This window comes from Jaculus jaculus, chromosome 9, assembly GCF_020740685.1.
Source record: "Jaculus jaculus isolate mJacJac1 chromosome 9, mJacJac1.mat.Y.cur, whole genome shotgun sequence".
In the NCBI taxonomy this organism is placed as follows: Eukaryota; Metazoa; Chordata; class Mammalia; order Rodentia; family Dipodidae; genus Jaculus; species Jaculus jaculus.
Window position 1 is genome coordinate 98,941,139 of NC_059110.1, and position 26,512 is coordinate 98,967,650.

Genomic DNA, 26,512 nt, shown 5'->3' on the forward strand with positions numbered 1-26,512 from the left:
GAGGACTGGAGAAATGGCTTAGCAGTTAAAGTGGTTGCCTGCAAAGCCAAAGGACCCACGTTCAACTCCCCTGGACCCACATAAGCCAGTTGCACAAGGTGGTGCATATGTTTAGAGTTCGTTTGCAGCAGCTGCCCCCTCTCTCTCCCTCCCTTTCTCAAATAAATAAAAAGAAAATATGTTTTAAAAAAGAAAAAGAAAAACAATACAAAAAAGAAAGAAAACTAGGGCTGGAGAGATGGGTTAGCCATTGAAGTGCTTGCCTGCAAAGCCAAAGGATCTCGGTTCAATTCCCTAGGACCCACGTAATCCAGATGCACAAGGTGGCGCATGCATCTGGAGTTCATTTGCAGTGGTTGAAGGCCCTGGCACACTTATTCTCTCCCTTCCTCTCCCTCTCCCCCTGTCTTTCTCTCAAATAAACAAATAAAAATAAAATCTTTAAAAAGAAAAACAACAATGATGTTTAGCTCTCCTGTAGCTCACTGAAGGGGTTCTCTGAAGTATGCAGATTTTGTTTATTGAGCAATACACTTTGTTTAAAAATCAAAAATATGAAGCTGGGCATGGTGGCACATGCCTTTAATCCCAGCACTTGGGAGGCAGAGGTAAGAGGATCTCCATGAGTTCAAGGCCACCCTGAGACTACATAGTGAATTCAAGGTTGGCCTGGGCTAGAGCAAGACCCTACCCCAAAAAACCAAAGTGCTGGGGGATTAAAGGCATGTACCACCATGCCTGGCTCAATTTTATTAATATGTAAGCCTTTAGTCCCCCAAATAAGAGCCAGTTTGTAAAATTGGGCCATTTAACTTTTTTTTTTTTTTTTTGGTGTTTGTTTGTTATTCGAGGTAGGGTCTCACTCTAGCCCAGGCTGACCTGGAATTCACTCTGTAGTTTCAGGGTGCCCTAAACTCGTGGCGATTGTCCTACCTCTGCCTCCCGAGTGCTGGGATTAAAGGCCTGCGCCACCATGCCCAGCTCATTTTCACTAGTTTATTTATTTATTTAAGAGAGAAAGAGAATGGGTTCACCAGGGCTTCTACCCACTGCAAAGGAACTCCATATGCATGCACCACCTTATGCATCTGGCTTACATGGGTACTGGGGAATTGAACCTAGGTCTTTAGACTTCGCAGGCAAGTGTCTTGACCACTAAGCCATCTCTACAGCCCTAACTTTCTTTTTTGGTTTTTCAAAATAGGGTCTCACTCTAGCCTAGGCTGACCTGGAATTCACTATGGAGTCTCAGGGTGGCCTCGAACTCACAGCAATCCTCCTACCTCTGCCTCCCAAGTGCTGGGATTAAAGGCGTGCGCCACCACACCCGGCTTTTTTTTTTTTTTTAAACAATTCAATTAGTACTTCTCTTGAAGACTATAGATACCAAGGCTACTTGGTAGTATTCAAAAACATCATAGTCATGGTAGTTTTCCTGATTTGTTTGTAGTCTTTGATAGTGGTCAGGAGTTAGGTGTATGAGATGCTGTCAAACCAGCAAGACTGCATTTATGCACCCATTGTTTTCAGGACTGTTGGTAACCTATGCATATTTCCCCAAAATAACCTTGCCTCCTTGTATCACCAGGCCCAACTCACTCACGTTCACTTCAAGAACTGTACCTTTGTTAATTATACCTAAAGTTGTATATAGTAGTTGTGGTGGTTTGAGTCAGGTGTTTCCCATAAACTTAGGTAGCCTGAATGCTAGTCTCCCCAGGTGATGGCAATTAGAAATTAAAGCCTCCTGGAGGCAGTGTATTTTTGGGGGCAGGTTTATCGATGTTACAACCAGTTTCCCCATGCCAGTGTTTGGCACACTCTCCTATTGCTGTTGTCCAACTATGTTGGCCAGGGGTTGATGACCACCCTCTGCTCATGCTGTCATTTTCCCTGCCATCATGGAGCTAACTGCTAAGCCATTCCTCCAGCCCTGGTAGGCTAATTTCTGCCAGCAATGCAAACCTGACTGCAACACTACTGATAAGGGAATTTTTTTTTTTTTTTCAAGGTAGGGTCTCACTCTGGCCCAGGCTGATCTGGAATTCACTATGTAGTCTCAGGGTAGCCTTGAATTCACGGGGTTCATCCTACCTGTCTGGATTATGAGGGATTCTTTTTGATACCAAGTATTAGCAGGCAAAAGGTGGCTTTCAGCTCAGGATGTGTTACATGGGCCTTCTTGAAATGTAAGCCCATTGCCTAATGCCGTATTTAGGAGGTTTTCTTGTAAAACCATCACCAACAAAGCAGACTTTAGCAACCATCCTATTCCATTCCTATTTTTCTCTTTCCTGCTTGAATAACTTTTAATACTTGTTTCTCCCTGGTCACGAACTTTGGGCTGAGGGACTTCTCATTTTCCTGCTTTCTCTTTCCGCTTTTGCTTAATCATGTTGGAAAGTGCTTTTGCTCTAGAATGTCCTTCTTGGTCCAGCAAATAGGCAGATACTGCTCCCTGTGGAGTCTTTCATTATTCTTTTGCTTGTTGCTTTTCTTTTCATGCATTCTGATAGTCTTCATTTGTATTTTTCAGCATAGTGCTGTTTATGGTAGAGTTTAGCCTTCAGACCAGTCTTTTGTGTGTGTGTTTGCCTTCTTTGAACGTTCATGAGCCTCACGACTTTCTTTTTCTTTTTCTCATGGTAATCCAAATGATATCCATAACATTTATGGTGTAATTCAATATAGTCATTTTGTGGTATGGTGAGGCCACAGAGCCACAGGGGACTGTCTCTGGGATGCAAAGAAGTTGTTAACTTTTGGGTCGTCAGAGACCCACAAGCTGACTTCACACAACCTAAAATAGGAAAAAGCACATGAAATATTAAAAAAAAAATCAGTCAAATCAAGGCTGGACGTGATGGCACACACCTTTAATTCCAGCACTCAGCAGGCAGAGATAGGAGGATTGTCGTGAATTTGAGGCCACCCTGAGACTACATAGTAAATTCCAGGTCAGCCTCGGCTATGGAGAGACCTTACCTCAGAAAAAAAAGCAGTCAAATCATAGATTTGAGTCATATGTACATTTTTTCTACTTTATCATCCTATCTAAAACAGCAGCTTTATGTGTGTTTACGTGTGTGTGGATGCACATGTATGTACATGTAGAGGACAGAGGACAACCTCTGTGTCATTCCTCAGGTGCCATTCACCATTTTCTTTAAAACATGGTCTCTCACTGTTCTATAACTTACCAACTAGGCTAGACTAGCTAGCTTGCGAATCCTAGGTATATGCCTCCACGTCCCCAGCACTGGGGTGATAACCATGCACCACCATGGCTGGCTTCTTTCAGTGGTTCTGGTGAGCGACCTCAGGTCCTCGTTCATGCTTGCAAGACAGGCACTTTATAGACTGCTGTGTCCATTGCCCTACATCTGTTTTTTCCCCAAAATATCAAATACATTTTTGTTAGATTACTTTTATTTGTTTTTAAAATATTTATTTGAGAGAGAGAGAGAGAGAGGCAGATAGAAAGAATGGGTACACCAGGGCCTTTAGCCACTATAAACAAACTCCAGATGCATGCACCCCCTTGTGCATCTGGCTTACGTGGTTCCTTAGGCTTCACAGACAAATGCCTTAATTGCTAAGTCATCTCTCCAGCCCTTATTTTTTTTAATGATACTGAGTTATATAAGGTCATGTTCATTAATATACTGTATTTTAAGCATAGTCCCCCCATACCTAACTACCATCCCTCTACCATATGAGTCCCCATTGTTTCCCTAGACAGCTTTGCTTTTCCGTTTGTGTTATCTGCACACAATGACTTTATGTGTCTATATAAAGTCTATGAGCCATAAATGAGAGAAAATATGTAATTTGTCTTCCTGAGGCTGACTTATTTGATTATTTCCAATTGTATCCATTTTCCTACAAACAGCATAACTTCATTCTTTGTGGCTGAAAAAAAAATTCCATTGTGTATATAAACCACATTTTTATCTTTTGGTTTTTTTTGAAGTAGGGTTTCACTTTAACCCAGGCTGACCTGGAATTTACTCTGTAGTCTCAGGCTGGCCTCAAACTCATAGCAACCTCTGATCCTCCTACTTTGCCTCCCAAATGCTGGGATTAAAGGCCTGTGCCACCACTGCTGGCAAAATACCAGCGTTTTAACAAGACTGTTCTGCTAATGTGTGGGATTATTCAGCCCCTAAAGTCATCCTCAGAGTCTAGATTTATTCTTGTAGGAAGCAGGCAACAAAAACTGGATTGGGTATCCATCGGCCAAGGAATGGATTAAGAAAATGTGGTCGAAGCCAGGCATGGTGGTGCATGCTGTTAGTCCCAGCACTCGGGAGGCAGAGGTAGGTGGATCATCATGAGTTTGAGGCCACTCTGAGACTACTTAGTGAATTCCAGGTCAGACTGGGCTGGAGTGAGCCCCTACCTAAAAAAAAAAAAAGAAAGAAAGAAAATGTAGTTGAGGGATGGAGAAATGGCTTAGTGGTTAAGACACTTACCTGTGAAGCCTAAGAATGCTTATTCAAATCTCCAGGTCCCACATATAGCCAGGCACAAAAGTGATGCAAGCATGCAACATCACACATGTGCACAAGGGGGCGCATGTGCCTGGAGTTCATTCACAGCCGCTGAAAGACCCTAGTGCCCCCATTCTCTCTCTCTGGCCCTCTCTCTCAAAAATTAAAAAAAAAAAAAAAACTGAACAGAAAATGTGGTTGAACTGGAAAGATGTCTCAGTGGTTAAAGGTGCTTGCTTGTAAAGCCTTACAACCCTGGTTCAATTCCCAGTACTCATATAAAGCCAGATACAAGAAGAGGCACAAGCATCTGGTGTCCATTTGCAGTGGCAAAAGATCTCGGCACCTGTGTGTGTGCAAGTACATAAATTGAAATAAACTAAAAAAAAAAAAAAAAAAAAAAAAAAACAGCCAGAGATCTCATTTAGATAATTTTAATCCTGAAAATTATAGTATTTGATTTGCTGTTATAATTTCTCCATTTCTTCCTTCAACCTAATGGCACCTATATTAGGTCATCTGAAAGAATGGGTTAGGGTAGGAAGATAACATCCTTAGCTGGATCTCTGCCATAGATTCTTAAAGGTGCTTGATCTCAGCACACACACACAGAAGAAAAAAAGCTTGACAAAAGCTTGAGGCTTGTTTATTTGAGAAAGGGTCTTAAGTCTAACCCAGGCTGACCTAGAACTCAAGTCTGGAGCCCAGACTGGCTTCTAGCTCATCACTGACTCAGCCTCTGACTGCTGGCATTGCAGGTGTGAACTATCACACCTTGACAAGGCTCTTTTTATTTTATTTTGTATTTTTTTTTCTCAATTTTTATTAACATTTTCCATGATTATAAAAAATATCCCATGGTAATACCCTCCCTCCCCCTACTTTCCCCTTTGAAACTCCATTCTCCATCATATCCCCTCCCCATCTCAATCAGTCTCTCTTTTATTTTGATGTCATGATCTTTTCCTCCTTTTATGATGGTCTTGTGTAGGTAGTGTCAGGCATGGTGAAGTCATGGATATCCAGGCCATTTTATGTCTGGAGGGAGCATGTTGTAAGGAGTCCTACCCTGCCTTTGGCTCTTACATTCTTTCTGCCACTCTTCAGCATTAGACCCTGAGCCTTGGAAGGTGTGATTGAGATGTTACTCAGTACTCCAATCACTTCTTTCCAGCACTATGATACCTTCTGAGTTGTCCCAAGTCACTGCCATCTGAAAAGAGAAGATTCTCTACCCAAAGTGAGAGTAGCATTAATATAAGGGTATAAATATTAAGAGAAGTGCTTACTGGGCAGTTTGATAAGGATAGTATATACACTCAGAGTCTAGATTTATTAGTATATATAGACATCAGCAGATGTTATACCCCTAGGGCTCATGACTACCCCTGTTTTAAGTTTTCAGTATCAGGGATGTGTTTCCCTCCATGGAGCAGGCCTCCAGTTCATTTGGAGGGCAGTTGGTTTCCACCATGACAGATGTGCCACTATTGCACCCATTAGCTCATTTGGGCTGGCTGGCCAAATATAAGGCTTGCAGTGTCCACTGTTGAGTATCTTCACTGGTGGTATCTCTTTCTCCCATTGAGCTACATGTAGAATGGCTTCTTCCAGCTTTCTGTCAGCTGTTCTACATGGAGGAGGTTACCAGCTCAGTTCCAGCAGGATTTTTCAGTGGCCTTGCAGCCCAAGTATGTGGAGTCTTCAGCAATAGGGTCTTACTATCGATTCCTAGTGGGAAACCAAGGGGATGAAGCTCTTTTTAAAGGCACTTCTTACTACCTCTTAAAATTGGGATTCTAGCCAGGTGTGGTGGCACATGCCTTTAATCCTAGCACTCAGGAGGCAGAGGTAGGAGAATTGCCATGAGTTCAAGGCCACCCTGAGACTCCATAGTGAATTCCAGGTTAGCCTGGGCTAAAGTAAGACCCTACTTCGAAAAAAAAAATTGGGATTCTGAACAGCCAGTTTGGTGGTGCAAACCTTTAATCCTAGCACTGGGGAGGCTGAGGTAGGAGGATCATCATGAGTTTGAGGCCACTCTGAGACTACACAGTGAATTCCAGGTCACCTTGGGCTAGACCCAACCTCGAAAAAAGAACAAAAAAGTGGGGGGGATTCTGAAGCAGTTGGATATATGACCCAAACAACTGAACCCTAGTCAATAGGTTGTTGACCACAGGCAAAGTAATACTCCCTTCTGGGGTGGGGATGTAGCTCAGTTAGTAAAATGCTTGCCTAGTATGCACAAGACTTTGGGTTTGATCGCAGTACTGCAAGGTTACATGAAATTCTGTCTTAAAAAAAAAAAAAAGCCAGGTGTGGTGGCACACACCTTTAATCTCAGCACTCGGGAGACAGAGGTAGGAGGATTGCTGTGAGTTCAAGGCCACCCTGAGAATACAGAGTGAATTCCAGGTCAACCTGGGCTAGAGTGAGACCCTACCTCGAAACCACTACCCCCTCAAAAAATTTTTTAAAGTAGGAAAAACTGAAATATTCCCTTCAGTCTCACTTGCATGCTAGGTGCCTCTGTTCCAAGCTTCTCTTTTCTTTTAGGGCTTTTCTGAATGCAAGCAGTAAGTTGTTGGCCTTTCCCTCTGTGGTTGTATGTTCATTTGTTCTGTGGTTTGCCTCTCAGCGCTTCACAGGCAGTGACTGTCCAATGTTTTGGCAAAGGCAAAAGGAAAACTGACATTTAGCTCACTGTATCCTAACCACTTGTTGCTGACTGCTCAGCCAGTACCCCTGTTTTTGTTTTGTTTGTTTGTCTTTCTTGGTACAGGACATTTAATTCAGGACTGTACACATTGCGCCACCAGTCCACATACTCTTTGCATGCATGTGTGTGTTGAGATATGTGTGCTGTATGCACATGATTGTGCATCTGCACATGTCCTATGCACACTCAGACAGAAAAGGATGTCCAGTGTGTCCCCTCTACCATTCATCTGCTTGTTTCTTTGAGATGGAGCCTCTCACTAGACCTGGTGCTGCCATTTTTTGGTCAGACCGGCTGACCAGTGAGGCCCTGCAATTCTTCTGTCTTTATTCCCCACAGGACTGAGGTTACATACGTACATGGCCACGTCCAGCTGTTTATATGGGGGCTGAGAATTGAACTGAGGGCAGATCAGGCCCTCATGCTTGTGTGGCAAGAGCTCTTAACCTGTTGAACCGTCCCCCAACCCAGTCCATGTATTTTAGTTTAGATTATAACAGTACTTCATTTCTACACCTCAAATTCCAGATTAGGATATAAATTAGGCTACAATAATTATATGAATAACAAACTAGTACAGCAATTATATGTGCAAAATAGAACAGAAGGTTGTAGTACAGCATAGTGTTAGGGCCATTGGCTGGCATACATGAGGCTCCGGGTTTAATCTCCAGTACTGCAAAACAGACAAAAACAGGGACTTAAACAGGTTTATTTTTCTCTTATGAGGCAGGCTGAATGTAAGCTGCCCAGAATGGATATGGCAGTGTCACTTCTTGAAAAAAAAAAATGTTTTAACTGGGCGTGGTGGCGCACACCTTTAATCCCAGCACTCCGGAGACAGAGGTAGGAGGATTGCCATGAGTTCGAGGCCACCCTGAAACTACATAGCAAATTCCAGGTCAGCCTGAGCTAGAGTGAGTCTCTACTTTGAAAAACAAAACAAGAAAGGTATTTTTTGTTTGTTTGTTTGTTTTCGAACTCGGGGGTGATCCTCTTACCTCTGTCTCCCGAGTGCTGGGATTAAAGGTGTGCACAATGATGCCCAGCACAAAAAAAAAAAAAAAATTATTTATTTATTTGAGAGGTAGAGAATGGGCATGTCAGGGCCTTTTGCCACTGCGAATGAACTCCAGGCATATGTACCACTTTATGCATCTGGATACTGAATCAAACCCAGGCCATCAGGACTTGCATTGCAGGCAAGTGCCTTCAGCCCTCACTTCTTTTTTAAGCTGTTTGTGAGTGTGTGTCTGTGTGTGTATGGGTGTATGTGCTACAGTGTGCAAGTGGGGGTCAGTGGACAACTTTGAAGGACCTGTGTTCCACCTTCTTTGAGACAGTTCAATTCTCCAGGACCCACGTAAGCCAGATGTACAAGGTGGCACATGCATCTGGAGTTCATTTGCAGTGGCTGGAGCCTCTGGCATGCCCATTCTCTCCCACTCTCTCTCTCTCTGCCTCTTTTTCTCTTTCAAATAAATAAATAAATTATATATTTTTTAAAAATCTTTAAAGATGGTTTCAATAGGCTGCTATAGATACCTCTTCCTTATATGAGTATAATCACTACATATGTTCCCTTTTTTTGTTGTTTTGTTTTTTCAAGGTAGGGTCTCACTCTAGCCCAGGCTGACCTGGAATTCACTATGTAGTCTCACTCAGGGTGGCCTCTAACTCACAGTGATCCTCCTACTTCTGCCTTCCCTGTGCTGGGATTAAAGGCGTGCGCCACCATGCCCAGCTCCTATGTTCTCTCTCTCTCTTTTTTTTAACCAGTACTTTCTTTAAAAAGATTTTTTTGGCTGGGTATGGTGGTGCATGCCTTTAATCCCAGCACTTGGACACAGAGGTAGAAGGATTGGTATGAGTTTGAGGTCAGCCTGGGCTAGAGTGAGACCCTACCTCGAAAAAATTAAAAAAAAAAAAAAAAGATTGATGGGGGAGCTTGTTTTTTTGTGGGGAAAAAAAAGATTTATTGTGGCTCAAAGACTCCAGGGGAAGCTCCATGATGGCAGGGAAAGCAATGGCATGAACCGAGAATGGACATCACCCCCTGGCCAACAGAAGGTGGACAACAGGAGAGTGTGCCAACACTACTAGCAAGGGGAAACTGGCTGTAATACTCACAAGCCCTCCCCCAACAGTACACTCCCTCTTGTTGGTTTTTTGAGGTAGGGTCTCACTCCAGCACAAGACGACCTGGAACAAACTCTATAGTCCCACCCAGCACTTGGGAGGCAAAAGTAAGAGGATCACCTTGAGTTTGAGGCCACCCTGAGACTACATAGTAAATTCCAGGTCAAACAAAAACAAAACATATTTAAAAGGTCTATGGCAGAGCACTTTTCTAACATGTGTAAGCTTAGGTTCAATCCTGTGCACTGCCAAAGAAGCAACAGAATTAAATCTCTGATAGCAACTGACTTTTTATTATTATTATTATTTGGTTTTTCGGGGTAGGGTCTCACTCTAGCCCAGGCTGGCCTGGAATTCACTATGTCGTCTCAGGGTGGCCTCGAACTCATGGTGATCCCCCTACCTATGCCTCCCAAGTGCTGGGACTAAAGGTGTGCACCACCACACCCAGCTAGCAACTTACTTTTAAGATTGACTCAATTTAACCTTACCTTACTTCAGTGCTTTTTCCAATTTTTAAGGCTTAATGGCTGTTTAGAAATTTTTTCAATGCAGGATCTCACTCTGTAGTCCCATGCTAGCCTTGAACTCACAGCATTCCTCCTACCTCTGCCTCCCTCGTGCTGATAATAAAGGCACGTGCCACCATACCCAGCCCAGGTATGTATGTTTTTAAGACAGGGTTTCATGTAGCCTAGACCAACCGCCAACTCAGTATATTTAGTGAGGATTACCTTTAACTCCATTCTTATTAAATTTATCCTGAGCTGGGTGTGGTGGCACATGCCTTTAATCCCAGCACTTGGGAGGCAGAGGAAGGAGGATCACCATGAGTTCAAGGCCACCCTGAGTCTATATAGTGAATTCTAGGTCAGCCTGGGCTAAAGTGAGACTCTACCTCAAAAAAGAAAATAAGGGCTGGAGAGATGGCTTAGTGGTTAAGCGCCTGCCTGTGAAGCCTAAGGACCCTGGTTCGAGGCTCAATTCCCCAGGACCCATGTTAGCCAGGTGCACAAGGGGGCGCAAGCAGCCGGAGTTCGTTTGCAGTGGCTGGAAGCCCTGGCATGCCCATTCTCTCTCTCTCTTTCTCTCTCAAATAAATAAATAAAAATAAACAAAAAAAGAAAATAAATAAATTTATCTTGAGTTTTTAAAAATATATTTTATTTAATTACTTGAGAGAGAGAGAAAGACAGTGGGTGCATCAGGGCCTCCAGCCACTGCAAAAGAACTCCATGTGCCTCCTTGAGCATCTAGCTTACGTGGGTCCTGGGGAATTGAATGGGGGTCCTTTGGCTTTGCAGGCAAATGCCTTAATTGCTAAACCATCTCTCCAGCCCTGTCTTGAGTTCTTATTTATTTATTTACTTGCAAGCAGAGAGAGGGACCAAGGGACGAGAGAGAGAGACAGTCAGTCAGGTTTGCATTGCTGGCAAAAAGCACCCAACCCCCAAGAACAGGAAAAAAAGGGGGGTTATTTTGGCTTGCAGATTTGAAGGGAAGCTCCGTGATGGCAGAGGAAAATGATGGCATGAGCAGAGTGTGGACATCACCCCCTGGCCAACATAAGGTGGACAATAGCAACAGGAGAGTGTGCCAAACACTAGCATGGGGAAACTGGCTATAACACCCATAAGGCCACCCCAACAATGCTCCACATACAGGAGGCTCTAATTTCCAATTGTCATCAGCTGGGGAGACTAGCATTCAGAATACCTAAATTTATGGGGTTCACCTGAATCAAACCACCACAGAGAGAGAGAGAGAGAGAGAGAGAGAGAGAGAGATTGAATGGGTACACTTCTAGCCACTGCAAACAAAACAAACTGTAGTTGCATGTGCCACTTTGTGCATCTGGTTTCACATGGGTACTAAGGAATTAAACCTGGGTTGTCAGGTTTTGCAGGCAAGCACCTAAACCACTGAGCCATCTCTCCAGCCCCCATTAACTCTTTTAATTAATTTGGAGTATATTCACTTGTGTGTGCATGTTCAGATGTGTGAGTGTGGACACACATGTACCATGACACATGTAGAAGTCAGAAGACAACTTCTAGTGTTGATCCTTGCCTTGCACCTTGTCAGGGTCTCACTGTTATTCCCCACGATGTTTGCCAGGCTAGCTGCTTCCCGAAACTATTTCTGTCTCTGCCTCTTCTCTCACCATAGTCACACGGGGTTATAGATGCCTGCCACAGTTTTCAGCTTTTTATAAAAAGTATTTTTATTAATTATATTCAAGGTAAAAGAGGGGGGAGAGAAAGAGAATAGGCATGCCAGGGCCTCCTGCCACTGCAAATGAACTCCAGACACATACATCACTTTGTGCATCTAGCTTTACATGGGTACTGGGGAATTGAACCTGGCCCATGAGGCTTTGCAAGCAAGTACCTTTAACCACTGAGCTACCTCTCTAGCACCAGTTTTCAGCTTTTAAATGGGTTCTAGGAATCCAAATTCAAGTAATCATGTTTTTGCAGCAAACATGTTATCCACTGAGGTCCCTAGGACATACCTTGAATTCTTTTTTTTCTTTTCAATTTTTTATTAACAACTTCCATGATTATAAAAAATAACCCATGGTAATACCCTCCCTCCCCTCACTTTCCCCTTTGAAACACCATTCTCCATCATATCCTCTCCCCATCTCAATCAGTCTCTCTTTTTTTTATTTAAAATTTTTTTTTGTTCATTTTTATTTATTTGACAGCAACAGACAGAGAGAGAGAGGGAGAGAGACAGAGATTGAGAATGGGCACATCAGGGCCTCCAAACGTTCTCCAGACGCATGCACCCCCTTGTGCATCTGGCTAACGTGGGTTCTGGGGAGTCCACCCTTGAACCAGGGTCCTTATGCTTCACAGGCAAGCACTTAACTGCTAAGCCATCTCTCCAGCCCTCTCTCTTTTATTTTGATGTCCTCCTATTATGATCTACCTTGAATTCTTGATCCTCCTAATCATAGGGACTATAGGCAATCACCACCATGCCCAGCTGATATCTTTTATTAGTATTTGTTTATTTATTTACTTTGGTTTTTCAAGGTAGGATCTTGCTATAGTCCCTAGCTGACCTGGAGTTTTCCATGTAGTCTCAGGGTATCCTCAAACTCACCGCGATCCTCCTACCTCTGCTTGCCAAGTGCTGAGATTAAAGGCATGAGCCACCACACCCAGCTAAAATCTTTTATAAAAAGGCCATGTATCACTCTACTCTTTGTTACTTTTTCTTGTCATTAGTCATTATAGCCTTCTGCCATGTTACATTCTTTCTTTGTAGTATCTTGAGACTCTCTTTTCTGCTCTTACCCCAGGCTCTGAAATCCTTGTCTCCTTCGAGACACTATTGATTCTGTTTTCTGACATCTTGTAGACCTGGTCTTCCCCAACCAAAATAGCCATCATCCTCACAAACACAGCCACCTCCCTAAGACGAACTCTGGTACCTGCTGTTAGAACAATCTCCTTCCTTTCAGCACATATTATGGTTATAAATGTAACTGATAACATAATTAATACATTATCTTTATTAACTCTTCCTGTTGGCTTTCTCCAAGTGAAGCCATATCCTTTAGTTAATGATGGTGATAGATGAGTCTTAATTGGCCTTGACCTCCTGCTGTGGAACATGAGAGCTATGAAATAATTGTATCATTGTGACCTTAAGTCACATTTTTATTAAGAAAAGGGAGCTGGGCTGGAGAGATGGCTTAGTGGTTAAGCGCTTGCCTGTGAAGCCTGAGGACCCCGGTTCGAGGCTCGGTTCCCTAAGACCCATGTTAGCCCGATGCACAAGGGGGTGCACTCGTCTGGAGTTTGTTTGCAGAGGCTGGAAGCCCTGGCACGCCCATCCTCTCTCTCTCTCTCCCCCTCTTTCTCTCTCTGTCTGCTGCTCTCAAATAAATAAAAAATAAAACAAAAAAAAATATTAAAAAAAAAGAAAAGGGAGCAAAGGATTTATAATTAAGCTAGGACCTCTCTGCTTTAAAAAAAGTTAGTTTTTACAATTAATGTGTAATCATAAAAATAATTCATGAAGTTGAAATAATTTTTTCTTCTGACAGTTTAGGCTAATAATTGGACCGTGAAGATGTGAATAGAGCCAGGTGTGATGGCATATACCTCGAATTGTGACACTTGAAATCAGTCCCTGCCTCTCCCTCTTTATTGCTGAGAAAAAATATAGATATATGCCTATGGCATTGAGAGACTTCACACAAAACCAGTATGCAGTTCATATGCTACCCCTTAGAGACAAGGCAGTAGAGTGAGTAGAAAGAAGACTTTTGGTGTTAGAAAATCCAAAAATGGCTTAGGATGTAGCTCAATTTTGTTCTTGTTTCATTTTTTTGTTTTATTTTTATTTTTTATTGTTTGTATTTGAGGTAGGGTCTCACTCTAGCCCAGGCTGACCTGGAATTCACTATGTAATCTCAGGCTGGTCTTGAACTCACAGCAATCTTCCTATGTCTGCCTCCTGAGTGCTGGGGTTAAAGCCTGTGCCACCACACCCAGCTGTAGTTCAGTGTTTTTATTAATGTATTTTTTTATTGACAACTTCCATAATTGTAGACAATAATCCGTGGTAATTTCCCTCCCTCCCCGCCAGTTCAGTTTTTTTGTTTTGTTTTGTTTTTCAAGGTATGGTCTCACTCTAGCACAGGCCGACCTAGAATAATTCACTGTGTAGTCTCAGGGAGGCCTCGAACTCGGCAACCCTCCTACCCCTGCCTCCCGAGTGCTGGAATTAAAGGTGTGCGCCACCACACCCAGCTTAAAAGATTTTTAATTAAATAAATAAGCCATCTATTGGCTTGGTTGCTTGGTATGATGTAATGGTAAATGGTAGGAAGAGAATTTTAGCTATAATTGCTATTATTTTCATAGTGCTTATCATTATGTTAATTACCACTAATTACTTTTTTTGAGACAGTGACTCATGTATCCCAGGCTGGCCTCTAACTTGCTGTGTAGCCAAGGATGAACCTGAGCTTCTGATTCTCTTGCCTCCACTTCCCAAGTACTGCAGTTACAGGTGTACCCATCGTGCCCAGTTTATGCCCTGCTGAGGATTGAAACCAGGGCTTCGTGTGTGCTAGGCAAGCACTCTACCAACCAACCTCCATTCCCAGCCACTAGTGCTGATCAGTATTTGTGCCTTAAATTTACAGAGGTTTGGGCTGGGAGTGTAGCTCAGTAATAGAGCACTTGCCTAGCACATATGAGGCTCTAGGTACAATTCATATCAACAAAATAAAAAAAAAAACTCCCATGAGCTCTCTGTCCTATACTGAATGCTGTAATATTCCTTAGTCAATACATTCCCCACTCTCCAAAGCTATTGTCATGTCTTCTCTTTTCACCCCTAACTTTCTACACCTTTCCTTATTCTTCATGTACAGTTATGCCTTATTTTATTAATATGATAAAAAATGGCTGGACATCGTAGCACATTCCTTTAACCCCAGAATTCAGGAGGCTGAAGTAGTTCAAGGCCAGCCTGGGCTGCAGAGGAGGAGGTCCAGACCAGCCTGGTTAAAGTGAGGCCCTGCTTATAAAACAGAACAAACAAACAAACAAAAAACAGCCAGCATCAAGAAGAGAATTTGGAGGCCGGGTGTGGTGATGCACACCTTTAATCCCAGCACTCGGGAAGCAGAGGTAGGAGGATCACCGTGAGTTCAAGGCCACCCTGAGACTACAGAGTTAATTCCAGGTCAGCCTGGACTAAAATGAGACCCTACCTTGAAAAACCAAAAAAAAAAAAAAAAAAAGAGAGAGAGAATTTGGGGCTGAAGAAATTGCTTAGTGGTTAGGGCACTTTCCTGCAAAGCCAAAGGACCCAGGCTTGATTCCCCAGGACCATGTAAGCCAGATGCACAAGGTGGCACAAGCATCTGGAGTTCGTTTGCAGAGGCTAGAAGCCCGGTGTGCCCATTTTATCTCTCTCTCTCCTTCCCTCTTCCCTCCTTCTTTCTCTCTCTCACAAATAAGTAAAAATATATCTTTTTTTAAAAAAAGAGAATTTGTTTAAGACAAGGTCTCACTAGGTTGGCTAGGCTGCCCTTTTACTCCTAGGCTTCAGCAATCTTGCCTCAGCTTTCTGAGTAAGTGGGATGTCAGACATGTGCCACAACACCTAACAAAAAAGAAAACCAAAACACCAACACATCTGTTAGTTTCCCTTCAGTTGTGCTCTGCTCCTACCCTCTGCTGACCATCCTGTCACAGAGAAGGGAAGACTAGTCCTTGCACTTCTGCACAGAATCCTGCCCTGCTTGTGCACTTACAGAAATAGCATCGACTCTGTCCCTCTTACTCTTGGATAATCCATTCTGTTGAAAAGAAGAATCGCATATGTCTTCATGTCTTGGGCTGGGATGTAGCCCAGTGGTCTGAGCACAGTACCATGGAAGATAGGAAAGGGGGAGCCGGGCGTGGTAGCGCACACCTTTAATCCCAGCACTTGGCAGGCAGAGGTAGGAGGATCGCTGTGAGTTTGAGGCCACTCTGAGACTACACAGTAAATTCCAGGTCAGCCTGAGCTAGAGTGAGACCCTACCTCCTAAAACCAAAAAAAAAAAAAAAGGAAAGTGGGAGATGGAGGGACAGAGAAAAAGAGGGAAAGTAAAGCAAAACAAAAAAACCTGTGTGGTGGTGCACACCTGTAATACCAGTACTGGGAAGGAGGAAGCATGAGGATCAGGAGTTCAAGGCCATCTTTGGCTACACTGGGAGTTGGAGAACATCCAGCAGGGCCATCCAGGGGCAACATGAAACCCTGTCTCAAAAAAAGAAAGAATTGAGAAACTTTTTTTCATCTGGTAATACAGATTTATGAAGGATGTTTTCCTTTTTTTGTTTACCTTTTAAAAGAGTGCTTTTCTGACCTTCATTTGTCCAGATGCCAATAACTAAAGGCAAAACAAACAAGAGACTCTATGACTAAATCCTGTGGAACATTTTAATAAACATACACCCAAGAGTTGAACCTCATCCCAGACCAGGTCATTCCTCAGACTTTTCCTAAGTAATTTAACAGTGTATTCAAGGATCTGATGAACCATTATCTCTTATGTATTTATTTATTTATTTATTTATTAGAGACACAGAGAGAGAGTGAGTGAGAATGGGGGTGCCAGGGCCTTTAGCCACTGCAAACGAACTCCAGACGCATGTGCCACCATGTGTATCTGGCTTACGTGGGACCTGGAGAATAGAACCTGGGTCCTTAGACTTCACAGGCATGTGCCTTAACTGCTAAGCCATCTCTCCAGCCCCCCCCCCATTCTTTTTTTTTGCTATTCTTACTTTTTAATATACCCTTCCAGAAGGAAGGAAGGGAGAGAGGGAGGGAGGGAGGAAGAGAAAGAGAAGTGGGGATGGTGGATTCCTGAGGGACAATTGTAAATATCTTACTAAGGATACTCATATCTCATTCCTGATACTAGAAACTGAGATATGTTTAGGTATGAATTCTGTGTTTTATATTTCCTCTTCTTGTCTAGTATAATTTCTATTTGATAAAAGGATACTATTTATAGGTAAAATTAATAATGAATTTGAAACAAGCAATTCAGTGGCATGTACTATATTCACAATGATGTTCAACTTCTACCTCTTTCTTTTTTAATATTTTATTTTTATTTATTTATTTGAGAGAGACAGAGTCAGAGGGAGAGAGAGAGAATGGGCACACCAGGGCATCTAGCCACTGCAAACAAACTCTAGATGCATGTACCATCTTCTGCATCTGGTTTACATGGGTCCTGGGGAATCGAACCCAGGTCCTTTGGCTTTGTAGGCAAACGCCTTAACTGCTAAGCCATCTCTCCAGCCCTTCTACCTCTTTCTACTTCAAACTCTCAGCAATCCTACCTCTGCCTCTGGAGTGCTGGAATTAAAAGCGTGGGCCACCACACCCAGCCTTCTAAATTTTTTTTTAAAGGCAGATTGGTAGTTGCCATGACCAGAGGAAACATGGGGTTTTCACTGTGAGTGATGAAAATGTTTTAAAGTAGACAGGCTGGGTATGGTGGTTTATGAAGTGTTTCCATATCCCTTCCTTTCCTCTGGTCTTGGCAACTACCAATCTGCCTTTAAAAAAAAAATTTAGAAGGCTGGGTGTGGTGGCCCACGCCTTTAATTCCAGCACTCCGGAGGCAGAGGTAGGAGGATTACCATGAGTTCGAGACCACCCTAAGACTACATAGTGAATTCCAGATCAGTCTGGTCTAGAGAGAGACCTTATCTTGAAAAAAAAAAAATTGCAGGGGGGAGGGAAAGTATTTCCATGGGATATTTTTTATAATCATAGAAAATGTATTTAAAAATTGAGAAAAAATAAAATTTAATTTAAAAATAATAAATAAAAATAAATAAATAATTGCATGTGTATGTCTGAGTGAATGCTTGCATGTCTGGACATACCAAAGTCTCTTCCCACTGCAAACAAATATCAGATTCTTGTGTCACTTTTTTCATCTGGCTTCTATGGGTAGCTTGCTATCTTTTGTCTCTGTGAATTTCATCAAAATATTTTATATTTAATCCCAGAACTCAGGAGGCAGACGAAGGAGGATCACTGTGAGTTTGAGGCCACCCTGAGACTGCATAGTGAATTCCAGGTCAGCCTGGGCTAGAGTGAGACCCAACCTCACCCACCCCCCAAAAAATCATACAAATTAAGTCATACAACATAAGACCTAGTGTGTCTAGCATGTTATATACTTAGTGTTTAGGAAGTTCATCCATATTGTAGCATATGTATCAGTACTTTTGTGTGTGTGTTGTGGTATATGTGTGTGTTTGGTGTATCTACATGTATGTGCCCATGTAGTGTCTGTCCTGCGTGCTCACTGACAGTGGCTGAAAGGGAACATCCACCCTCTGGAGTCTCTTACAACCTCCAAGTCCTGGAGCTTGCTGGTTTTTCATGAGTCCCAGCAGTTGTTTGGTCTCTGATCCCCTATAGGACTGGGGTTACAGTTATGTGTGGCTATATCCAGCTGTTTTTATGTGGGCTCTGGGGATTGAACTCAAGCAGTCTCTCAGGCCTACTCATGCCCTCATGCTTGCACAGGAGGTGATCTTAACTGCTGAGCCATCTCTCCAGGCCACTTCATTCCTTCCTATGGCTGATACTACATTGCATGTATATGCCGCAATTTGTTTATCTGCTGGTAAACATTTAGCTTGTTTTTACTTTTTGCCTATTGTGAATGGTACTGCTATGAGCTGTGTAACTGGAGTATTTGGTTGAGTGCTTATTTTCAGTTCTTCTAGGAATATACCTAGGAGTGGAATTGCTGAGTCATATGGTAATGCCATGTTTAACCACATTTATTTTCTGTAGTGGATGAACTATTTTGTATGCCTACCAGCAATGTACAAGGTTCTAATTTCTCCATGCCCTTGCTAACACCGGTTACTTTGTATTTTTTTTTTCAGATATTTTTATTTATTTATTTGCAATCAGAGAGAGAGAGAGAGAAGAAATACAGAGAGGTGTACCAGGGCCTCTAGCCACTACAGATGAATTCCAGATACATGTGCCACTTTGTGTATCTGACTTTACATGGGTACTGGAGAATCATACCAGGGTTGTAAGGCTTTGCAGGCAAGTGCCTTAACTGCTCAGCCATCTCTCCAGCCCCTATTTTAATTTATTTTGCTATTTTTTGTTTGTTTGCTTGTTTTTTCGAGGTAGGGTCTCACTCTAGCTCAGGCTGACCTGGAATTCACTATGTAGTCTCAGGGTTGGCCTTGAACTCACGGAGATCCTCCTACCTCTGCCTTCCGAGTGCTGGGATTAAAGGCGTGCGCCACCATGCCCAGCAAGTGTTTTATATTTTTAAACTATTATTATAGCTATCTTAGCAGAGCAAAATGACACCTCATAATTTTTTTTTCAAGGTAGGGTCTCACTCTAGTTCAGACTGACCTGGAATTCACTATGCAGTCTTAGTTCATAATTTTTAAAAATTTTTAAATTTTTTTGTTTTATTTATTTATTTGAGAGAAAGAGGCAGGGGAAAAGAGAGAGAGAATGAGAATGGCCACACCAGGGCCTTCAGTCTTTGCAAATGAACTCTAGATATATGCGTCACCTTGTGCATCTGTCTTACGTGGGTCCTGGGAAATCAAACCTGGATCTTTTGGCTTTGGCTTTGTAGGCAAGTGCCTTAACTGCTAAGCCATCTCTCCAGTCCAATGTTTTTTGTTTTTTTTTTTTTTCTCTGTTGTTATTTGTTTGTTTGGTTGGTTTTCTTTTATTTATTTGTTTATTTATTTATTTATTTATTTATTTATTTATTTGAGAGCAACAGACAGAGAGAGAGAGAGAGGATGGGCATGCCAGGGCCTCCAGCCACTGCAAACAAACTCCAGACGCGTGCGCCCCCCTGTGCATCTGGCTAACGTGGGTCCTGTGGAATCAAGCCTCGAACCGGGGTCCTTAGGCTTCACAGGCAAGCACTTAACCGCTAAGCCATCTGCCCTGTTTGGTTGGTTTTCTGAGGTAGGGTTGCACTCTAGCCCAGGCTGACCTGGAATTCACTGTGGAGTCTCAGAGTGGCCTTGAACTCACAGTGATCCAAGTGCTGGGATTAAGGGTGTGCTCTACCATACCCAGCTTAATATTTTATTTTTATTTATTTATGAGAGAGAGAAAGAGACAAAGAAAGAGAATGGGCATGCTAGGGCCTCCAGCCACTGCAAACAAACTACAGATGCATGCACTACCATGTTATCTGACTTAAGTGGATTCTGGGGAGTTGAGCCTATGTCCTAAGGCTTTGCAGACAAGCACCTTAACTACTAAGCCATCTCTCTAGTCCTCATAATGGTTTGGATTTGCATTTCCTTAATGACTAATTTTTTCTTGTGCTTATAGCCATTTGTATATCTTCTTTAGTGAAAAGATAATGTTTAAAGGGAGAAAAAACTTATTTTCGCTGATGTTTTCTGAGGGTTCAATCCGTGGTCACTTGGCTCGTGCCCTTGGGTGGGAGCATGTGGCACAGAAGGGCAGCTCATATCATGGCAAATAGGAAGCCAGAGAGGGACTAGAGGAAGAGGCCAGGACAACAGTGAGATAGCCCTCAAGAGCACACCACAGTGACAGACTAGGCCCCGCCTTCTTTCTTTTTCATTTGTACTGGAGCTCGAACTGGGGCCTGATCCATGTTTCTAGATAATATCACCATCCCTACCTCCTATTTTGCTCCTTCCTCCAGTGATGCCATATTATAAATCTAGCAAGATATTGGTCTCTTCATTAGGTCAAGGCTATTATGACTTGTTCATCTCTAGAACTGCTCTCACAGGCACACCCAGAAGTGTGCTTCTCAAATCTAAACCGTTCTCAGTCCAACAAGGTGACAATGGAGATTAACTAGCCCAAGTCCACTTCTTGTCAGTTTGGTACCCAAACACATCTCTGTTCTTAAAAAATACTTATGTACTTATGTGGTATATGGTCACACTAGGGCCCTGTAGCAAATGAACACCAAACACTTGTACCACTTTATTTATCTGGCTTATGTGGGTATCTGGGAATTGAACCCCAGGCCACTGGCTTTACAAGCCAGTGGCTTTGACCACTGAGTCATCTTCTCAGCCCCTTTTTCTCTCTCTCTCTCTCTTTAACTTTCTGATTGAGTTTTATTTCATATTTGAGCTTTTACAAAGGATAAAAAAGGGTAAACATTTTTGCATTTTTTATCTTTTTTGTTTGTTTGTATTTTTCTTTTTTTGAGGTATGGTCTTGCTCAGACATGTGATGGCAGGATGTGAGCGTCATATCCTGACTCCTATGCTATCTTGAAATTTCTTCCATCAAATGAATTAGTTCATTCCTTTTAAATTCAGGCTGTTAAGTTTAGAGACATGGATAAAAAGTAGACAACGAAAGTAACATGATCTCTAGTCCAGTTCCCAAGATGACTGGGCATGGTGATACATGCCTTTAATCCCAGTACTCGGGAGGCCCAGGTAGGAAGATCACTGTGAGTTGAAGGCCAGTCTGAGACTATATAATGCACTCTAGGTCAGCCTGGTCCAGAGAAAGACCCTACCTTAAAAAAAAAAAAAAAAAGCTTGTGAGTGTTGTTTGGTCTACTTCCTCATATATAGTAGAGTTACAAATGTATTGATTTGTATCTCAAAATTGTATGTGTGGTTTGAGTTGGGATCTCATTACATAATCCTACCCGACCTGGAACTTACTGTATAGACCAGGCTGGCCTCAAATTTGTGGCAATCCTCTCGCCTCTGCCCTCCAAGTACTGATATTATTGGCTTGTGCCACCATGCCCAGACATATCTCAAAATCTTATTTCAATATTGTCTGTTACAATGTACCTTGTCCTGGTCCTAATATGGAGCTGAGGGGTTTGAAAAATGATCATAATTGAGTGCTACTCCCACATCTTTTGGTCAGCTTTCAAGAATCCTAAGCCTAGGTTGTACTCCACACCAATTAGATCAAAATGTGCGGAGGAGGAAGCCCCAGGCATCCGTTTTTCAAAGGCTGTCAAGTGGTTCCAGTGCATGGCAAGGTGTGTAAACCACTGGCTTTTCTTATTAGCCATGTAATAGGTTAGACGTCTATCTGATGCTCTACCTCCCAGTTACCTACATACTCATTAGGGTTAATTAGATATCTTATAGTAATGCATTTAGGTACTTGAAAAATGTTTATATGTTATATAAATACATTACAGTTATCATAAGATAACTGTAGAGAAGATCTGAGCTCTTTTGCATTATAGAACCTAGTACCTCAGCTCATGTTTTACTACTTTCCATTCCTAATGAACCCCTCTTGTCTGCTATTCTCAGTCAGGGTATGCCTTCTTCCTTGGAGTTTGGCTGGTGTTTAAATATTTCATTTATTTATTTATTTGCTAGAGAAAGAGACAAATAGAGTATGGACATGCAAGGGCCTCTAGCCACTGCAAATGAACTCCAGACACATGTGCCACCTTGTGCATCTGGCCTTATGTGGTACTGAGTAATCAAACCAGAGTCCTTTGGTTTTGCAGGCAGGTGCCTTAACAGCTAAGCCATCTCTCTGGCCTAGGAAATGATTTTTTGTTTGTTTTTTTTTTGAGGTAGGGTCTTCCTTTGGCCCAGACTGACCTAGAATTCACTATGTAGTTTCAGGCTGGCCTTGAACTCACAGCCATCCTCCTGCCTTCTGCCTCCCAAATACTGGGATCAAAGGAGTACACCACCATGCCCAGCTGAATTTTTTTTTCCCCTCTGGTTTTTCAAGGTAGGGTCTCACTCTAGCTCAGGCTGACCTGGAATTCACTCTGTAGTTTCATGATGGCCTTGAACTCATGGCAATCCTCCTACTTCTGCCTCCCAAGTGCTGGGCCAACTGAATTTTTATTTGTTTATTTCACTTTGAATCCTTTTATATTTTTGTTTTAAGTTTATTTATTTATAAATATTTATTTGCAAGGAGAAAGGGAAAGAATGGGTGTGCCAGGCCTCTTGCCACTGCAAATAAACTCCAGATGCATGTACCACTTTGTGTGTTTGGCTTTACATGGGTACTGGAGAATTGAACCCGAGTCATTAGGCATTGTGGACAAGTACCTTAACCACTGAGCAATCTCTCTAGTCCTGTTTATTTATTTTTAACCACCATGATCAGCTATATCTTTTAAATTTATAATAAAAAGCAATTGGAGGGCTGGGGAAATGGCTTCGTGGTTAAGGTATTTGCCTGCAAAGCCAACCCAGGTTTGATTCCCCAGGACCTAAATAAGCTAGCTGCAGAGGGTGCACATGTGTCTGGAGTTCATTTGCAGTGGCTGGAGGCCCTGGCATGCCCATTCTCTCTCTTTCTCTCTGCCTCTTCCTCTCTCTCAAATTATATGTGTGTATACACACACACACACACACACACACACACACACATACATATACATATACATATACATACATTTTTTTTAAAAAAGCAATTGGAGTGAAAAGAAGCTTGGCCACACAACTGGAAAGGAGAAAACTTAAAACTGCATTGGTCTCTTTGGGGTTATAGGTAGGTTTATTGGTATGCTTCAAAGGGTTATAAAAATACCCTAAGGGAGCTGGAGAGATGGCTTAGCACTTAAGATGCTTGCCTGCAAAGCCTAATGGACCCAGGTCCAGTTTCCCAGTACCCACTTAAGCCAAATGCACAAGGTGGCACATGCACCTTGAGTTCATTTGCAGTGGCTAGAGAAGCCCTGGTGTGCCCATTCTCTTTCTCTCTCTCTATTTGCCTCTTTCTCTTTCTCTCTCATACTTTCTCAAATAAATAAATAAAATATTTTTAAAAATTGTAAATGCCCACCAGGCATGGTGGTGCACGCCTTTTATCCCAGCACTCAGGAGGCAGAGGTAGGAGGATTGCCATGAGTTCGAGGCCAGCTTGAGATTGCTTAGAGAATTCCAGGTCAGCCTGGGCCAGAGCGAGACCCCACCTGGAAAAAAAAATATTTAAATGCCCTAAAATTGGCATTCTGGTGAGATAATTTTAGAGCTAATTATAGACAAGTTATATTTTTGTCTGTAGACTTTCTGTAGAGCTGTGCAGTCTGCTCAGAGGCTAAGAGTGAGTAAACAACCCTTTCTTCCTAGATCTTCATCTGCTGGTGGACGTGGCCTGCAAGCAGGAGCACTTTCCCAAGGAGGAAGAATTGAAAGAGTGAGGAGGAGCGGATGACAAATGTGACATTGTGCACTAGCCATAGCTGGAGGCAGACCAGCCTTGCACATGGCACACTGTTGGGATTTTTTTCAGTTCTGTTAAGGAAAAATTTTTTTTGTTTTGTTAATTGAGAATTTTGTTAATTGAAAATTGGGAGTTTAGAATTTGCCACGAGTGTTCAGATTATTTAACTTGACACATTACAAAATATCCAGCAGCCCTTTGTTTGTGCTGCCCAGATCCTCCCTTTCAAATGAAAAGTCCTGGCCTTCTTTTATAGTCAGGAAATGTCAATGGTGCTGGAGAAAAGCACGCATGCTCGCTTTGGGATGCCACTCTGAATTTATCTGTCTGAAGTCATACGTGGTCCTTCAGAGAAGATTGTGCGAGGTCACCGAGATCACAAGACTCAATGTGTCAGAGATTCAAGGGAAGAAATTCTGGGGAAAAGCTAATTTTTGAAGTGATTAACCAGGAAATTCTCTTGCTTCCTAACTCAGCATTGTTTCAAGAGCAAGGCGTCAGACTTGGAATATCCATCACACTTAGCAACCTCTGACTTTTTATATTAATGGGAACATTTTCCCATTGTCATGTCTTTCTTTCATTTTAATTGTCATAAATAGAAAGTTTTGTTAATACCACTTACATAAATGTCTTCTAAAGATAAATATTTAACTTGTTTAATATAATTATATTTATAAATGCTGGTAGATTTAAAGGTTTTAAAGCTTTATATTTTTATTAATATTGCAAGATGGAAGGATAAAGGCTACATATGTAATATTTTTATTTTGAAGGAAAAATGTACAATGTGTGCACAAAAGCATTAAGAGGTTTAACACAGTGTTTCTTATTTTAGATTTTACTTCAGCAAGTACAAATTCTCATCTCTATAAGGTATTGTGTATAAATTTGGGGAAAAACTGATTAGTTATCGTTTGCCAGAAGCTATACTTTGATTTTTTTAAAAAAAATAGCTTATATCTGGCTTAAGCTTCTGAGAGAATTTTGAATAGTGGTATAGAGTAAAACATGTTTTTCTTATCCCCACCATAGGGTTCTAACATTGAGTAGGTTTATGGGACTGTTTTTAAGAAGAGGAGTACATTTTGGATGTCAAGTTTCTATAGTTGATCCTTATCTATCCAATAACAGAAAAATATTTATGATTTAAAATACTTTAAATTGACCAGAACTTTCTCATTGTATTCTGCATCGGTTTTCCTAATAAGTAATGCAGAAACGAAATAAAAGCCTACAATATTGAAAAAGAAATGGCAGTGGCATGACACGAACACTAGTCTAGCCATTATGGATATAATAGTTCATTTGTTATATTGCAGTGTGCCTTCCAATGATGCCAAACCTAGAAGTGTTAAAGGGATATAGCTTTTCTGGAAAAGAATTAGCAGTAACACAGTGTGGAAATGAAAGTAGATTCTGATTAGTCTAGCCAATGCCATGTTATGGGCAGTGTTCATAGATATTTATCTGCAAGGCTTAAAGATGAACAGAATATCAAGACATCTGTCTTTTGGCCAGGCTGCATATTTTGGAAGAGTATGTGCAGACCCAGTTTTGTAATGAAGAAACTTTGCCTTTTCTCTGTCATGTGGAAGAGTTGGTAAAATGTGTGGGTGATATTCCTCTCAAAATGCCTTTCTTAGCTTTATATATGTTGAAAGAGATACTATCTTTTGAAGAACATGTGTCAAGCAGGAAAATTGGCATAGATTTGGTTTCAGTGGTTTTAAGGCTTAATTAATGAAATGCCTTGATCAGCTATTCAAGCTTTTTATATCTGAACGCCAGAACAGGGACCTGGGTCTCCTATGTGCATCTGCCTGGAAGCCTGTCCACTGCAGCTGCCAACGACCTGGGCAAAACTGCACGAAGTCAAATCAAACCTTCCTGTGAATTAGTCAGTAGGGTCTGACACATACTAACAAGGTTTCTGACTACCATCTCAATATGTCAGCATCTCAGCACTGATAAATTTCAGTCAACAATAAAAATGAATGTTCCAACTAGATTTTTGCCTTGCTTGTTTTTACTGTTTTATTAATGACCAATAGAAAACTCAGCCATTATGAGCATTGATAATACTAATAACATTCTAAATGAGAATACATTCTGTTTTTTCAAAGAATCTGATTTTTTTTTGTTTTTTTGTTTTGAGTTGCTGAGGATGAACCCAGAGCCTCATGCCTTCTAGCCAAGTGCTCCACGCAGCTTTTTTTTTTTTTCCCCTCTGAGGTAGGGTCTCACTATAGCTCAGGCTGACCCGGAATTCACTATACTATGTAGTCTCAGAGTGGCCTCGAATTCTCTTCTGTCTCCTGAGTACTGGGATTAAAGGCGTGCACTACCATGCCTGGCTAAGATTTTTTTTTTTTTTTTTTTTTTGAGGCAAGCCCAGCAGACTGGCTTTTTTCATGAGAGAGCAAGAAAG

General features: G+C 41.9%; 1 protein-coding gene and 1 pseudogene across 1 annotated transcript in view; one reads left to right on the forward strand and one right to left on the reverse strand.

Annotated features, from left to right (window-relative positions):
* Positions 1-24,693, forward strand: part of Hsf5 (heat shock transcription factor 5) — a 60,868-nt gene extending 36,175 nt beyond the window's left edge. Inside the window, exon 7 of the mRNA XM_045159103.1 lies at positions 23,988-24,693. Within this exon, the coding sequence (XP_045015038.1) occupies positions 23,988-24,058 (71 nt within the window). The 3' untranslated portion in view covers positions 24,059-24,693. The remainder of the gene's footprint in view (positions 1-23,987) is intronic.
* LOC105944882 lies at positions 1,490-21,907 on the reverse strand (annotated as a pseudogene).
* Positions 24,694-26,512: the final 1,819 nt, after the last annotated feature.